A 17599-nucleotide genomic window follows, 5' to 3' on the forward strand; every position below is an offset into this window, starting at 1 on the left:
ATATATATATATATATATATATGCCATAGGCCATAGGCCAAAACAGATTGTTTATTAACCAATGGTAATAAAACATAATCACAGCATACAGAACACTATCCCACATTAGAGTTTAGTTTTCTTACAGTTAATATGTACAAGATGTTTGTATAGGTGTGTGATGGTTATTCTATTTGATATTTTGTTTTTGCTCTTGTTTTATTTTTAACCAAAATCACTCTTAATAAGAACAAACAGTATTTCAGGTTACAAAGCAATGGGATTACACATTTTCAATGAGTTTGAGTCCTGAGTTCTCCTCTCTAACCTGGAAGTAAATTTACTGATACACATTTTCTATGGCCATAGTCCTTGTAAAAGCATGTCAAGCTCTTTGTTAGTAGGATCACACAGGTTCTGCGCTGATATACTGTACAGTGTATATGGTGGACTTGTGTTTAAGCTCTGTATTTTATAAAATATGACCAAAACTGGTGAAGAGCACAGAATGATGAGTGGGAACTCTAAATTCTTGTGTCTCTGAAAAGGAGATTTGGCCAAACTTTATGAATCTTTTAGGTACAGTGAAACTGATGCAAAGAATTGAAACACAGCATGTAAAACATGACATGTTAATATGCTTGTTTTGATCCTTTCAAACAATAAAACAGATGCAAAACTATGTACTTAGGGCATTAGAGTTTCACTATTAAATTCTTTTTTATTGATATGAATTATATTTACCATGTATTTTGCTTATATGTGTGTGGGTGTGTAGGAACACATGAGGACATAAGTTTGCAGGAGCCGATTCATGTGGATTCCAGGGATCAAACTCAGGTCATAGGGCTGTTGGCACACATCTTAGCCTGCTGAGTTATTTTACTGTCTTAAATTATGTTCAAGCAATGATTAATCCAGAGTCACTTAATCACAGCCATGAACAAAGGCATAAAGTAGGCAAATAACTTTGGAGCAAATAATTATAAAATATTTATACAGCCAAAAACTGTAGACTTTTGTTGTGTAGTTAACAACATCTAAATCATTTTAGTTTATGTTTGTTGGAATTAATTTGATATGGCTAATAATAAAATGAAAAAAGAGATCCAATTAATTCTGCCAAACATCATCTCATTTAAATGATGCGAGAAGTCTTTGGATGAACATTCGTATTTATTTCATGTATTGTAAAATTTATATACGAAGCCCTGAATCTTGTGAATATCTATGGCCAAACTTGCTTTTCCAGTACAATGTGGAGCAATGGACCAAGCTATTCTTTCAAACAAATCATTACCCTGATGTTAAAAATTTTCCCAGACTAGTGATAAATCTTTCTCCCCTTTCTGATTTCCCAGGAATTCATTGTCAATTTCTGTAAATGATGGCAGTGAACCATCCAAAGGTCAAGTATTCTTAGACTTGTCAAAAGTTAATGATTATGGGTCTACCTTGCAAATTATCCAAAGCACATAGAAACTTAGTTCACTCTTGTTGCCATTTCCATTACTGAGGAGGGTTGAAGCATTGAGGTAGGATTAGACAAGGTTACAGCTAGTTATAAACCCATGGATTGTTATATTTATTATTACTTATTTGTCTACATTTTTATTGCATTGTTATCTACTCTGTCATTACTAAGGTATGTGACTGAAGCTCTGCACCAATTTCACCAGGCTCACTGACTGTTCACAGTGGAATCAGCGGAAGCTCACCTTGTACCCAAACTCTGTTTTCAGAAAAGAGCAGGCCTCCCATGGATAATCAAGTTGCAGTAATACTAAGCACCTCCCTTTTTATTAAGGTTGGGCAAGGACGTTTAGTGTGAGGAATACATTTCCAAGAGCCAGCAAAAGCATTAGGCACAGACCCTGCTCACATTGTTAGGGGTCCCATAAATTGACCAATCTACACAGCTACCACTTATATTTAGAGAGCTTAGGTCGTCCCTTGTAGACTGTCTGGTTGTTGATTCAGGCTCTGATTTTTTATGTGCTGGGTCAGTTGTATATGTGGGTTTCTTTGTTATGTCCTTGACCCCTCTGGCTCCTGAAATCCTTCCCCACCCCCTCTCTTCATCAGGATCCTCTGAGCTCTGCCTAGTCTTTGACTGTGGGTCCTATATCTGTTTCCATCAGTTACAGAATGAAGGCTCTCAGATGAAAACTGTGGTAGTCACCAATTTGAAGACAGGAGATGGGTAGTTCAGGCTATGTATTCATTATTGCTAGAACCTTAGTTGGGTCATCCTTTTCCATTAGTTGGGAGTTTCTCTTGCATCAGCTTCCTACATAACCCTAAAAGTCTCCCTTCCCAGGACTTTCCTTCTCCACCCACCCCCAACTAGATCCCTCCAGTTCTCATCTTATATCACCCCCAGTCCAGCCAGGACTCCTTTCCCTGGGAGATCGATTTGTTCCCATTTGGACCCTCCTTGTTACCTAGACTCTCTGGGTCTGTAGATTGTAGCATGGTTATCCTTTACTGTACAACTAATATATGCTATGAATAGGTACATACCATTTTTTTTTCTTTCTGGGTCTGGTTTACCTCACTCAGTATGATTTTTCTTGAAGTTCCATCCATTTGTTATAAAATTTTCTGATGTTCCTCAACTAAAGAATAGATAAAGAAAAAAATGGTACATTTACACAATGGAATATTTCTCATCACTTGTTTTCTTTTGGTCATTATATTTTTATCAAGTAGAAAACAGTGAATGTATGTGATACTTTGGAGTTTTTAAAATTCCTTAGTGATTAATGATGCTTATTCCCAAGTTGAGGAACTGAGTTCTTTCTTTGGATCCACATGGTAGAAGGAGAAAAAGTCATTTCTCTTAGTTATCTTCTCATTTCTACAGGTATACATATACACAGAGACACAGACACATAGACACACAAACATATACACACAGTGCAGCAAATGAAATATAAAAGCAAGAATTCTGTTATAGTTAATTATTATGTACATAAATTTAATGATTATAGTAAACTCATTTCTATGCTTCTATTTCATGTAGGGATTGGAAACAACAAAATTATTAAGGGATTAATTAAACATTATTATATGATAGGTATTGTATGTATCATTTGCACATTTAATTCTCATAATAGCTAATAATAACATTAATATCATTGCCTTCCTTTTTCAGGTGAGGGTAAAAGTGAAATAAATTAAAGAAATTATCCAGGTTAGCAGAGAGCTCATAAAAAAGGATTGGATAGCATCGATATTACTAGCAGTGCTACTGCCCTTCTTTGTAGATTTTGGGGACTTTCCCTCTTGTAAATTAGGGGGAATTTGTCCTATTTTTGTATCTTCATCTGTAACATTCAGTGAAGATTGATCATGTCAGTGTTTCTCAACCTTTCTAATGCTACAATCCTTTAATTCACTCCCTCATGTTGTAATGGCCCCCAACCATTGCTATAGCTTTTTAACTGAAATATGCTACTACTCTGAATTCTAATGTAAATATCTGTGTTTCACTTGACCCTCAAAGGGGTCACTACCTATATGTTGAGAACCACTAAATTATTATTGATATTAATTTTTTTTATTAAAGAAATCATGAGAAAATTTATGTGCATGAGTTAATATAACACAATTTTTCAATATAGATAATCCTTGTTTTAGTATCTTTATGCGTGTTTATGATGTGAAAATGTGAATCTGTTCATGAGTGTGAGGCAAGAAAACATCCTTAGTGTCATCCTTGCTTCCCACTTTGTTTGAAACATAGTCTCCTCTTGTTCACTGATACATATACTGGGCTAGTAGGCCCCTGTGCTTCTAGAAAGTTTACAGCCTGTACCTCCCATTTCCCAGAAAGCAATTCCCAGGAAAATTTGGAATAAAGATGTATGTGCCACTGTGTCTGGTTCTCATGTGTGTTCCAGGATCTCAACTTAGGTCATCCAGCTTACAAAGAGAGAGTCTAATCATCTCTCTGGTAACCAATTTTTTTTTTTATTATGAAACACAAGTTAGATATATAATGCCTACTAGGTTCATACAAATTATTTTTATTTAAAAATTTCATAATACAGTCTTATTAAGTGTGTGTATTAATTTTAATATACAAAATAGTTATGATTCTAATATTATGAGCAAAACATTAACTAGAAAAGGTTGATATACTTATGCTTTATATTTTAAATTATAAATTATTTAAAATGTTTAAGCAAATAGTAGACAATAGTAAAATTTTTATAATAATTAAGTAAGTTGTAATGAGAAATAGCTATCCAGTCACTCAAAAATATTGCCTGGTTTGCAGGCAGTGTAAGGTTAAGATGATTACAAATATTCAATAATAGATATTACTAATAAAATATTTTTATTGTGAATGTCTGATATTGGGCAGTCTTTTTTTTTTATCAGAAAACCTGTATGTCTCTTTCCTAAAGCCAGTTCTAAATGCAAATACACAAGAACCAAACTCATCAAATGTGATGAGAGAATTGCAATTTTTTGGTTAAAAATGACTGCACTGTATCTGTGAATGAATTGACAATTATCTATATTAAAGTATATTTTTACCATCTAATAGCTCCCTAGTCTTTTGAAAATGTGTTGTAACATTCAGATTTCTAAGCAAAACAAGTATTGCATAAATTCAGTTAAATTTTGTGCATACTGTAATAAAACCTGTTTCCTGTTTTCAGTGCTACAAATGTTTTGACCTTAAGAACTGTTTACCATACCAATAATAGACTAATTTTCCTATCCTGCAGGTGAACTCTTGCTGCCTTTCCTACAACCAGATGAATTATTATTAAAATATAAATAATTTAAATGCTACTTAATTTTAAAGATTAGGATATGATTAACAAATTACCACTTTTTTTCAAAATATTCTCTTATGCTGTGTGTATGCAAAACACTTCCACTATCAACACATGCTCATACTGTGTTATCCAAGGCGGCTGTTTCTAACAGAAACAACTAGGGAAGCCTGCATGCCACCTGAGTATCCGCGAGTGCCAGAAATCCCGGACCACATTGGCTAGGGACTACTCAGGCCTCCTGTGTGAGAATTCTATACCCAAATGAATGGCATGAAGCCTGATGGTGGCTGGCTAGAGCCGCTGGAGACCTGGGCGCCAACTGTAGAAGTTAGCTCAGTTCTGAAAATAGCCAGCCTAGCTAAGAGAGAGAGAGAGAGAGAGAGGGAGGGAGGGAGGGAGGGAGGGAGGGAGGGGGAGGAGAGAGAGAGAGAGAGAGAGAGAGAGAGAGAGAGCACCTGGCCTGTGTGCTTGTTTTTCTCCAGGTCTCAGGAAGCCACACCCTAACTTGGTTTCACCTCTTGAAAATAATTGGTTAACAAAGCTTCCCCATCAACAGCTGACAACATATTTTTGGGGAAAAAAAGAGTGACAGTAGAGCATAGATTATCAACTACAGCAGGGATACCTTTTATAGAATCATAGTTATTGTAGTTCCTTTTTTCTATAAAAATTTAAGTACACATTTTCCTTAATTTTATGTATTTACTGGCCTGAGTGATTGATTCAGTTCAGTACTGTAGTATTTACCACTAAGGAAAAACATGGTACTGAAGGCCAACATTTGTTTTAGTAAATAATTTATTCAATCACTCAAATATGTGTAAACTATTTCAGTGATTTGCTAAATTCATCTGGTACTTAAAATAATTCACGTCCCATTTTTATTCATTTGGTTTTCTTTATACAATTTAGGAATAAATTATGATATGATATATATAAAAGTTTAATTCAGGTAATTGCCATATTTACAAAATTTTATTTATTGTGAAGTATATATACGGATATATCTGAAATTCATAAGTTTAGTATTAAATTTTGTTTGTAGTCTTAATATTGGTTTGTATACATACATATATAAATAAATATTCATATGCATGACTGTCTTTTATTCTTTTAACAAGGTATTATGTGGCCTAGCCTTGCCGCAAACTCACTATAGTTGAGAATGGCCTTAAAGTCCTTTTCCTCTTGGCTTCACCTTCCAACTGTTGAAATTAGTAGCATGTATTACTATTCCCAGAATTACTTAAATATTTTTAATTAAAAAAATGTATAAATTAGAAAAACTCATTTGTCAGTAAAGACATATTTCCTTGTGGATATCTCATATGATGACAATTAAATATTTGCAAATACAGGTAGATTTATAGAGTATTGTAAGAAACTGATTTATACTTAATTAAGGTGTTCTCAATCTATAAAAATACATACATTCATTACAACTATTTAATGAGGCTGAGATATATGTGACACTCAAGTTGTAATCAGGCATTAAATATATCTGCCATTTCCACATTACTTTTATGATCTTTGTGATTTTTAAAGAAAACTTTTATTGAATATGTTCTTTGAAAATTTCATGCATTTAATTTGCATTTTACATACTGCCACCCTAGCCAGCTCTCATCTTTCCAACATCCTTATTAACCTATATATCACCTTTCACATTCCACATATATATGTGTGTGTATACATATACATAATATACACATAATACACACACACACACACACACACACACACACACACACACACACACATATATATATATATATATATATATATATATATATGTTTGAGGCCCATTGAGTTTAGTCATGCTCTTCTATGGGTTTATAACTTTCCACTGGATCCTGACTTGCTCATAAGTGGGCATACAAGTAAGCACAATGTATTTCCCCAACTCTATAAGTAGCTCACCAAGGATGGCTTAGTTCCCTTTCTCCCTGCCAAATAATGAACGATTGACAACCCAGCCTTGTAGACACATTACAAACAGCTGTGATTACTCTAGATCAAGATTATTTCTGTTCCACCTTTAGTCACACACAGGTAAGATGGTCTGACATTCAAAGTTTTAATTCTAGGGCTCATGGTTTAAAATAGAGGTTCCCAACTTCTCTATGTGGTGGTGAGCCAGGGTTTCAGAAAAGAAGTGACAAGTTCTGTTAAGGCCCATGTTACCACAGACCTGAGAAAGGATTATGATCAGTGAGATTTCAGTGGCCATTTGAAACCTAACATCAAATTATATACAAACTCCTGTTGTACATAATTTTAAAACAGACAAATTGAAGGATGAAAAACACAGTTGTGATATTTTATAATATAGAGCTAGATAATTTACATTTGCCTTAGGAAATGGTTATTTTATCTTTTATCATAGATCAGATTTAATGTATAAATACAGCATTCTCAAATATCAGTTGAATCCTTAAAGTACGTTGATTAATTCAACTTTTAAAATATTCTAAATTAAGCTTGGCAATGGTGGCACACAGCATTAATCCCAGCACTTGGGAAGCAGAGGCTGGCAGATCTTTGTGAGCTTGGGGCTAGCCTGTTGTACAAGAGCTAGTTCCAGGATTGTTACACAACAACACAACAACAACAACAAAACAAATACCATTTTATATGATGAATAAAGGTTGTATTTAGGGCCATGGAGGTGGGTAAAAATGCTTGCTACCAAGCCTGACAGCCATAGTTTTTTCCTGTAACTAACACGGTAGAAGGAGAGAGCTGAGTCCTGTAAGCTATACTGTGACTCATGCATATTCACACAACTTTGCATATACAATAAATAAGTACATAAGTATTAGATAATATTTTAAGTTACATATAAATATTCACATTCTAAAGGATATATCATTTTGAATAAGGAACATCTACTGATAATGTCCATTCCTTCTTGATAGTTGTGTGAAACTACATATGACATGTTAATTATACTGGTAAGATTGCATATTTGAAACCAGATAAATAAATTGATAGGAATCATTTTATTGAGTAGGATGCCTTTGTGACCCAATGTTCATAAACAAATTTTCTGAATCAATTTAGAGATATGACATAGAAATAATCACTTGTCTGCAGAAATAGGTAAAGTAAATAAAGGTTAGTTTTCCAGTGTTCTGTATATCATTGTTTTTTTAATTCTCAATTCTCAACCCTTGAACCTGGCCTGTTAATCTACAGTTTTGATTTAATGCTACACAAAATAATTTTTTTAAAAATAAAACTGGATAAATAAGTATGGCACGAGACTTAGACGAAGATTATCTTTAAAGTTCTATAATGTGAATATCTTTAATTTCACTTTTAATCATTGCTTTATTTCTTCATGGTTCTCAGAAATAAATTATCTGCTCACACCCAAAAGCTGCAGTGGTTGTCCAAAAGTATACACTGAGTTTTAACAGATTTCAGAAGCATAATTTGCACATCATCAAATTCATTCATCTTAAGTGAAAATCCAATCATATTTTAACATATTTACTGAGCTTTCTAGCAAACACCACAGTCTACTTTTAGAATATCTCTATCTTTGTTCCCCTCTCTCAGTCAAGGCAGCCACTCATCTGCTTTCTGTCTCTTCTCTGGAGATTGCCCAGAAACAGACTCATGAGTGCCCTTTCCATCTGACACTTCTTTCATTCTGCTTGTTTCAGTTCACACTGGTGACACCTATCAGTATTTCATTCCTCTTCGAGCTTCATCTGTTTCCTCCCTCCCTCTGTTCTTCCTCCCCACCAATTCTTCTCTCTCTTTCCTTCCTGAATGGCACTTTTAATCATACTACTATAGTTGTGCTATTATACATAGTTCTTCAGAGTGGGTAATTTGCAAGATTTTATATCTTGGTTCTCAGCGCTTGAGTATTCCTTGTCAAGGACCCACAGAATCAATGTATGATGAATGGGTTCTCTCCACTTCTAAGATTTGTTGCTATATTCTCACATAGTGTGATGTGCGAGGAAGACTAGCTAATTGTCTCTGATCTTTAGAAAGTCACTGTTTCTATTCACAATGTCTGTGCTCAGGGCTACCTGTCTAAAGGTCTTGTGGCTTAATACCATTGCAATAGGTTTCAACCTGAATTTTTGAGAGGGCACATTCCAATTTATATTTTTTCCCTCAAATAATAACAGTTAAAAATACAATCAAATGCATTTCACTACAAGAGCAGTTCAAAAGTCTTAATATATCAACAGATAAGTTTACAACCTGCTCAGTCAAACAACAGGAAATCCTTGGACTTGAAGATAATTTCCTATAACTCCAAGTTGAAAGTTATAGACACACAGAGCAAGGGTTAGTTCTTAAGGCCTTGGGAAGTTTGACCTAGTTGGCTTTTCTGGGCACAGGAAATTTCCCAGTAGAGTTTGCGAGCATTAACTCTCCAAGGTGTTCATGATTGTTGCCGTTCTAGTTGAGTTGTCTGAGGGAGTTTCACCCTCAAGTCTTTAGTAGACATTATCACACTGGTGCTTTGTTGTGTCATAATCCCAATCCTAACGCTCTTCAGTCTGGGCAGAAGGAAACTAGATGAAATAGTTCTTCCAGGGGACTATGTACTCTGAACAGCTGTTGGCTTTTTCCAATGATATAACCACTCAAGTTTATTTTCTGTGTCCTCTGGAGGAATCTTGTGAAGCGCACATTCTTGTGTAGTGTTGTACTTGGACCCATAGGAAGTGACTCAAGAGCTTTGTGCCACAATACAAGGATCGAAGAGCTAAGGCTCCTCCAGACCTAAACCTAGAAATTCTGTGCTTGCCTTGGCTTTCTCACTTGAAGCAACTATAAAATTCCAGGCCACGTTATTTTCAACTGGCGGTAGTCATGATGATTTCAAAGATCTCGTGAATGACTTCAAGCTCCTTCTTCTATTGTGCAAATGAATAGCATCTGCTTTCCTTTTTCATATTTATCCTCCACATCGGTATTTTCTCATGAGAACCATTTTGATTCTTCACAATCTGAGATGAGGCTCTTCCAAATTAGGTCATGCTGCTTCCCTTTATTCCACCTAAAGATAGAATTTCCTACAAATTTTATCTTTAAACCAATTTACTCTTTTGTGATTATAACATACAGTCAGGAGATGTCATGAAACACCCCAAATACTTGAATTATAGATTTGTGCTCCCCATGATTGAAGTTTATCACTCTGAAATTTTGATTTTCCTAAAGTCATGGACTTAATGCAGTCAAGTTTGCTGATGTGTTCAAAGTACAGCTTGTCCTCTTTTTGCCAAATAAAACATTCATTTATTACCTCCAACTCATCAGGATCATCTTCAATATATATTGTTCATCCCACATTCTACTGACTCTCTCTGCAATCTTCTGCTACAATCCTGTTTTCCTGAACCCTGAGAAAATTGTCCTTATCAACACATTCAATATTATACAGTCCTTGTCTTCATGTTTCTAGTTTCCCAGCCTCTTTCGATTTTCCATTCCCAAAGCTGAATCATCATGTATAGGCATTCACTGAGCCAAAAAATCCATTCTCAGTTTTGATATCTTTTGTTGGTCTGTTTCCATAAAAACACAGGCAAATGAATAATTCATAAGTTACATAAATTTTGTTTCTAACAGATTCAAATGAGAAGATGTTACACATTAAGTTCTGGCCCAATTAGTGTCTGGTGAGGTCCTTATTTCTAATTCTAAGACAGTGTCTTCTTGCTACATCATCACATGGCAGTATGTAGAATGAGTAGATTGATGTGCTTAGCATCAATGCTTTTATAAGACTGACTACCCTATGTCTGAGGACACAACTCTCATGATTTTCCATTCACTAAGTATCCAAATTTTAGTACTGATATATGACTTTGAATATACTTTTTCAAGTTATTGTAGTTGTATACTGAGTTTCATGTTGCAAATTTATTTATTACTCCTCAGCATTACAATATATTAATTACTCATAGTCTTTTATTGTTTATTTTATAATTAAGCAGTGGTGTTATATCTAATGTGACAGTAATTCTTATTTGTGGAAATCTTATATCATTAAGAGTTTCTGTATTGGATATTTTATCTATCAATCAATTGCTTTCTGTAAAAGTTTATCTTATACTGTAGGCTGCAATTTGAGAAATACTTGAGTATTAGTTTGGTTTGTGACTGTATAGCAAAATATCTGTTTGAATTATTTGTAACTAGCAGAACAAAAATTTGTTGAATCATAGTTCTAGAATCTGGTAAGTCAATCATAAATATGCTAAAAATTGCCTGGGCTCTTCTTATTTCATCACAAAAAGCTGAGAGCATAACATAAGTTTGTTTGAAAAGAGAAATATTATATACAACAGGGTATACCATGCCCTCAACAGCAAAGATCTTCCCACAATAATGGCAAAAATCCATTTGATGAGGTGGGATTTCAATCCTTCTTAAAAGTCCACCCCTCTCAGTATTGTTCCAATAGTCAATAAAAAATATCAAACTGTATTATTTGATTATTGTTAACAGTTTTCTGTGGATGCTCACAATACATTAAAAAACATTTATCTTTCCAAAGTTAAACAATAAAAGGTTTTTGCTGTTATTTATGAAATGTATTTTGGTTTTTAAAGAACAACAATAAAAAATAATGTGTCCAATTTTTGAGTGTCAATAGTAATGCATATCTGCTTTTTTAGCATTTGTGGAATTCAGCATCTGGAAAGAATTGGCAAGAAACTCAATCTCTTTGACTCCCTTTATTTCTGCATTGTGACATTTTCTACTGTGGGCTTTGGGGATGTCACTCCTGAAACATGGTCCTCCAAGCTTTTTGTTGTTGCTATGATCTGCGTTGCTCTTGTGGTACTCCCCATACAGGTAAACAGAACCTCGTTGCTCAACTTCTCTAGTAATAGAAGAACACCTGATTGTTTATTTCACACTAATATTATAAGACATGTTATTAACAGTTTCATGAATTGTTTATATTTTTCTGAAATGTCTTCCTAAATTTTATTACATACTTTTTCCCAAGTCACAAGTAATTTGCTCCCATTTTGGTTTGATTGTTGAATATGTTTTCTTTTAAATATAGGTTATCTCATATTACCTATTTTAATATAATATAATTTTAAATTATAGGATGTTAGACTAAGGAATTAAATTTGGAAAATGAAGAAATAAAGAGACATAAAGTTTAGTGGGTAAAAATGTTAATTTTTCACTGGGCAAGAGTAGGGTAGGCTGTTAATTCCAGCACTCGGGAGGCAGAGGCAGGCACATTTCAGAGTTCCAGGTCAACCTGGTCTACAGTTATAGTCCAGGACAGCCACAACTATACAGAGAAAACTTGTCTTGAAAAAACAAAACAAAACAAAAGCAAAAAGTTAGTTTCTCATGTTTATCTAACTAACGCAAACTCTGGGCATTGTGTTTGTACATTATGAAGCATTTTGGGTACTAGGTGGTTTGCAAAGGGCAGAGATATAAACAATGATCAGTCTCTAATTCTTTGTTCTAATGAGCACTGATTGCCCATAAGTGAACAAATCAAGAACACAATGTGACAAATTAAAAATAAACTCATTCTCATTAAGCAACCTGAAACTGTTTATAATGCCATGTCTGACTCCCTGACATTCGTCTACAGCACTCATTACTTCATAGATAGCATGGGGATTGCGTATATGTCAATGCAGCTTTCTTCCCTTGCATGATATGAGAATAATGAGGCAGAAGAATTTGGAGCAAATTTGGCAGAGCTGTCCCCTTTCATGCAGTGAATGGCATATTACATCATACTTCCCTGAACATGAACTTGGACTAGCTCTGATATGGTATAATAGTAAAATCTCTCTAACATGTTTCATTGGATATCTGAAGCCCGTGATCCTCGTTTGTAATCTCTGGGGAAATCATGTGCTCAGTCTGTTGTTATGGGATCCTGATCATTCTCAGGAACCTCAAATATTTCCAGAGCAAGAAATGTCATGTACTTGATAAAAGGTGGGAGGCACTACACTCGACTTTCACTTTCATGCGGGATGATTTTCATTCACATGTGGGAAATTCATTACAGTTTGAACAATTGGCCTATTTGTGGATGGAGAGACAAAAATCGGGTGGCAACTATAGTCGTCACAGAGCTCAGACAGAGAAGCACGTTGTCCTGTGTGTCAGCTCACTGAAGATTGACTTACTGATGGATTTTCTAAATGAATTCTATGCACATCCAAGACTGCAGGTAAATTTACGCTATATTATGTACAACACTGAATCATACTTAATAGCACATTAACCAATAGTGTATCCTGCATTCTGGCAAAATTTTATTTATATACCCACATTTTAAAAAGTCAAATGAAAGACTATAAATACAACGAGGCACATAGAAAAAGTGCTGGAGGAATAAACAGCCTTGAGGTTTCCTTCTGTATTTGTGCTAAAACACACATGGGACTTGTTATTGCTAGAAAGAAAAATTTTATTTGACATAAAGGATTGTTGTTTCCTCTCTTGGGTAAAGCATAGCTGATAATTCTATGAATCAGTGACTTTTAACATGAAATATAAAAGGCAATAAAGAAACCATCCTGAAAAGTGTAGTTATAAGAAGTACTGCTGATAGGAATGTGAGAATATGGCAGATCCTTTTTGTAAGTTTTTAATTTTTAATGTATATGTGTGTACTTGAGTGTCTATGCATGTGGGGGTTTGTGTATGCCTGTGCATCTGTGTGTGTGGGGGGGTGGCTGTAGAAGCTAAAATGTTCTGTCAGATCCCTGAAGGAGGTGTTGTATATTATTGTGAACTCTTCAGTGTTGGTTCTGGGAACCAAATTCATGTCCTTTGTTAAGAGCATCCAGATCTCTTACTTGCCAAGCCATCTCTCCAGTGTCTGAAATTTCCCTTTTGTATATTCATTTTCTGGAGTGTGACTAAGTACTAATAAGACAAAGTAAATTTGGGTATTTTTTTTCAGTGCAGTTCATTTCAAAGAAACAATAGTTGCATGTTTTGTTTGTCATGAAAGAATTTGTGTGAGTAAAATCCTGGACAATTCTGAATATAAATATAATTCATAAGTGATATCTAAAATGCATAGTATTTTTATTTATCACTTTTATTATATATTATTATGCTTTTAAACTTTTACATAAACTTTAATTTTCTTTATATATATTTTATGTATATGTGTATTGATATACTCTAATCAGCTCATGCTCTCACAATAATTAACTCTAATAACAATATAGATATTCTAAATACTAACCATTTTGCTATAGATACATTTTAAGTTAACCTCAAATGGAAGGGTTTCCAGAGAAGCCAAATTCTTGTAGACTACTCTTAAGTCATTTTACATTTCAAATGCATTTTCTGGACCTCTAAATGATGATATACTTTAAAATATTTTGACCTAAAACCAACCTTATTCGTTAGAAATTTTCCAAATTACCAGTTCATAACATAATATTAGTTAGATGACAATAATAAATTTCAGTCTATAAGGAATAACTTGAAGTATGAATGGACTCATAAACCTTTCTCTCTCTCCTTCAGTATGTATTTTACACTCACTTTGCAGTTTAACCTAAACTAAAGGCATGGGTGGCATCTACTCCTTGACTGCCTTTCTTTGTGCTACTGATAAACTAAAATAGCTCATGCTGATTGATTGTTTGCATTTATCACTTTATGTTTATCATAGTGCAATCTTATTTAATTTCTCTGAATTTCGATGTTAACTTTTTTATTAGCAGAAGTTCATTTTAATTTGATCATAATTAAAGGAAACTTCTTTAAGTATTTTGTGTACCTCTGTAGGATAAAATAAAGCATGCTCGTGTTCATGCCATTTCCCACTCTTCCTTGAACAGGATTATTATGTGGTGATATTGTGTCCTACGGAGATGGATGTGCAAGTTCGGAGGGTGCTACAGATTCCAATGTGGTCGCAACGAGTGATCTACCTTCAAGGCTCAGCCCTTAAAGATCAGGATCTCCTGAGAGCAAAGTAGGCATATTGTCACCACATTCTCTCTCTCATATTTTAATTTTCAGTCCTCTGATGACTTTTCTCTCATAATTTTTGTAAGATACATTTCACATATATTTAAATTTAAAATTGAGCTCAGTTCTGCTGATTATAGAACATATAATAATACTACTAGAAATATAAGTTTTTTTCCTCCTTTTGTTTTAAGTTAGATGTCTATGATAGCACAGTTATATCATGCAATGAGAAGTAGCCATGATAGAATAATGATTGCTGTCAGAGATAGACAAGATGTCTTGAGACTTCCCATTATTAAAGTCTCCAAATTTCACAATTTTGCTTTTATTTTATAAATAAAATATTTTGCCTAAATATTAGGTGAGATATCAAAACATGAGCCAGTATTTGAATTTTAAAAAGGTTGCAGTAGGTACTCAGCAGCACATTTTATCTTGCTGAGGTTAAAGTTTGAAAAGTTGCCGCGCGGTGGTGGCACATGCCTTTAATCCCAGCACTCAGGAGGCAGAGGCAGGCGGATCTCTGTGAATTCGAGACCAGCCTGGTCTACTGAGCTAGTTCCAGGACAGGAACCAAAAAGCTATGGAGAAACCCTGTCTCAAAAATCCAAAAAAAAAAAAAAAAAAGTTTGAAAAGTCCTCAGAGCTGGAGGAAGCAGGATCCTGAGAGGTCCTGTGGAGTTGCCCTCATATTCTCTATATGCCTGTCATCTGGGCTTAAAAGGTGCCATGGTCTAACCGTTTGTTATGGGAAACTGATCTTCTAACACAGAAGTAGAGTGAGGGAATAGACTGGGGGGGGGGGCTTTAGTCCACTAGGGGATTGAGGCTAACACAAACAATTTTCTTAGTTTTAATACCCAGAGAAATCTCTAGCAAGCAGAGCTTTGCTAACCTCTGCTGTTAAAGATTCAAGTGTATCTTCATGTTTCTCCTTGGATGCTTTCGTCTACTGTTTTAAATGTGATGGTTTCTTCATCACAATTGATAACCCAAGACTTTTGCCTTCCAGGACTCACCTAATGTCCCAAGTCATGCTTAGGTACTAAGTAGTTGTGAATTCTGAAAGTACTTTTGACTTATCGTGAAGAAAATAAATTTCGCTGAAATTTGTTTTATTTAATGATTTAATTTAAGAAAAAAAAACAGTAAGGAGAAACTTCCACAATAGAATGAATGGTAGATATTGGGAAACTAAAAATACTTAATATTATATGTTTTGTCTTAGAGTTTATCTCCATTAAATACTACAAGTGACAGTTCTATAAACAGTCAGATATTATCAAATTTGTATGTGAATTGGAGCTTTAACAATTTCTTATTTGATATCTCTATATTCACTAGAAGATGTTGCCACATTTGCATTCTTTCAAGCACTATATTCACTTTTCTGTATAAATCATTCTCCTTAAATTACTATGAGTTAAGTGCTTCACACAGCTTGTTCACTGTGCACTGATATGTATGTGTGTAGTAGAAGCTTTTTATTCTGGGAATTGAATCCAAGCTCTTTGTTTTAGCTGTAACTATCTCCGATAGATTCTATGTGTCAGTACTAGTATTGAAATGATTTTCCACAAAAAGGGTCACCTTTACAGAAAACCCTCCATGTGAACTCTAAATGAATAAATTGCAGAAAAGGGTGACAAGGGACTGTTGACCACCTAGCACTTTTCTAAGAGGTGGGGTGAGCAAGACAACTCTTAGGGTGACAGACTATCTACTGTATGTACATTTCTAATCCTAATTTTATAAAATATTTGGGACTTAATGATAACTAATACATTCTTCAGCATAAATCCCCATGCAGGGAACAAGGAGTAGGAGTCTCCAAACAAGTCCCGAAGGTCAGTTTCTTGACTTCACTGCTTTACAGAAATTAACGCTTAGAGAATGTTGTCCAACACCAATGTTATTTAGCAATCATGCCTCAATGTTTTCTTCAGAATTGTTTTGTTTGGATCAGTTTCCTGGGCTTTTTATCTTTCTTCTCCAGTGAGAACATATTTTTTGAAAAATCTAACTTTATCACAGTGTACCAGAAAGATAAATCCTTACTAATTTGAAAAGTAACCATTCTCATGTTTTAAAACCATGACTTATGAAGAACTAAAACATAGTTTTTTTAGTTACTAATTTTGAGAATTGAAAAACATTAGCATGAGGAAATAAAGTTTGGAACAAGAGGCTGGACAGTCTCCTGGAAGCATAAACATACAGTGGAGTTTGATTTAAAACCACTACGCATATCTGTTCCCTCTCTCTAACTGAGTAGTTGTAGTTCAGTTAGGTTAGCCATATAATAAAGATCAGCAGTGTTCCTAGTATGTGCAAAACATATTAATAAAACTATAATAGCTAATTTCAACTTCTTTTTCTGCAATAAAATCAAGAGCTCTATGACTATGCCATTTGTTATTTTCACAAATGTAGTCAGGGTCGATTAGATATCCGACTGTCCTTTAAGTGTAAGGACACATATATAGATGTGGACCCGGCAATGACACAGCCACTCCAGCAGAATTTCGGTGTGGTTACTCTGTTTCCTGTCTGTGTTTAGGATGGACAATGCGGAGGCCTGTTTCATTCTGAGCAGCCGCTGTGAAGTGGACAGGACATCATCTGTAAGTCAATGAAACCCCCTCAGTTAACTTTGGTTTTCACCATGCAAGGTTTTTGCTTAGTATGAGTTGAAACAAAAAACAAAAAACAAACAAAAAAAAAACAGGGAAATCAAAAAACTAGCAAATGAAAACAAAGCAACAGTGTAGAAATAGGAGCGGCGGGCTGCGTCCCGGCACCCGGCCGCCCACATGGCTAGCTCTACCCGAAATAATTACACGGAC

The 17599-nt window shown here is 34.6% G+C and overlaps 1 protein-coding gene across 4 annotated transcripts in view; it reads left to right on the forward strand.

Annotated features, from left to right (window-relative positions):
* The window catches only part of Kcnt2 (potassium sodium-activated channel subfamily T member 2), a 388623-nt gene that overhangs the window by 207001 nt on the left and 164023 nt on the right, over nt 1-17599 (forward strand). For all 4 annotated transcript variants that reach the window (XM_026779913.1, XM_026779914.1, XM_005348456.3 and 1 more), the window contains exons 9-12: nt 11435-11615; nt 12817-12981; nt 14618-14754; nt 17314-17377. In XM_026779913.1, coding sequence (XP_026635714.1) covers nt 11435-11615; nt 12817-12981; nt 14618-14754; nt 17314-17377 — 547 coding nt within the window. The remainder of the gene's footprint in view (nt 1-11434; nt 11616-12816; nt 12982-14617; nt 14755-17313; nt 17378-17599) is intronic.

This window comes from Microtus ochrogaster, chromosome 6, assembly GCF_000317375.1.
Source record: "Microtus ochrogaster isolate Prairie Vole_2 chromosome 6, MicOch1.0, whole genome shotgun sequence".
In the NCBI taxonomy this organism is placed as follows: Eukaryota; Metazoa; Chordata; class Mammalia; order Rodentia; family Cricetidae; genus Microtus; species Microtus ochrogaster.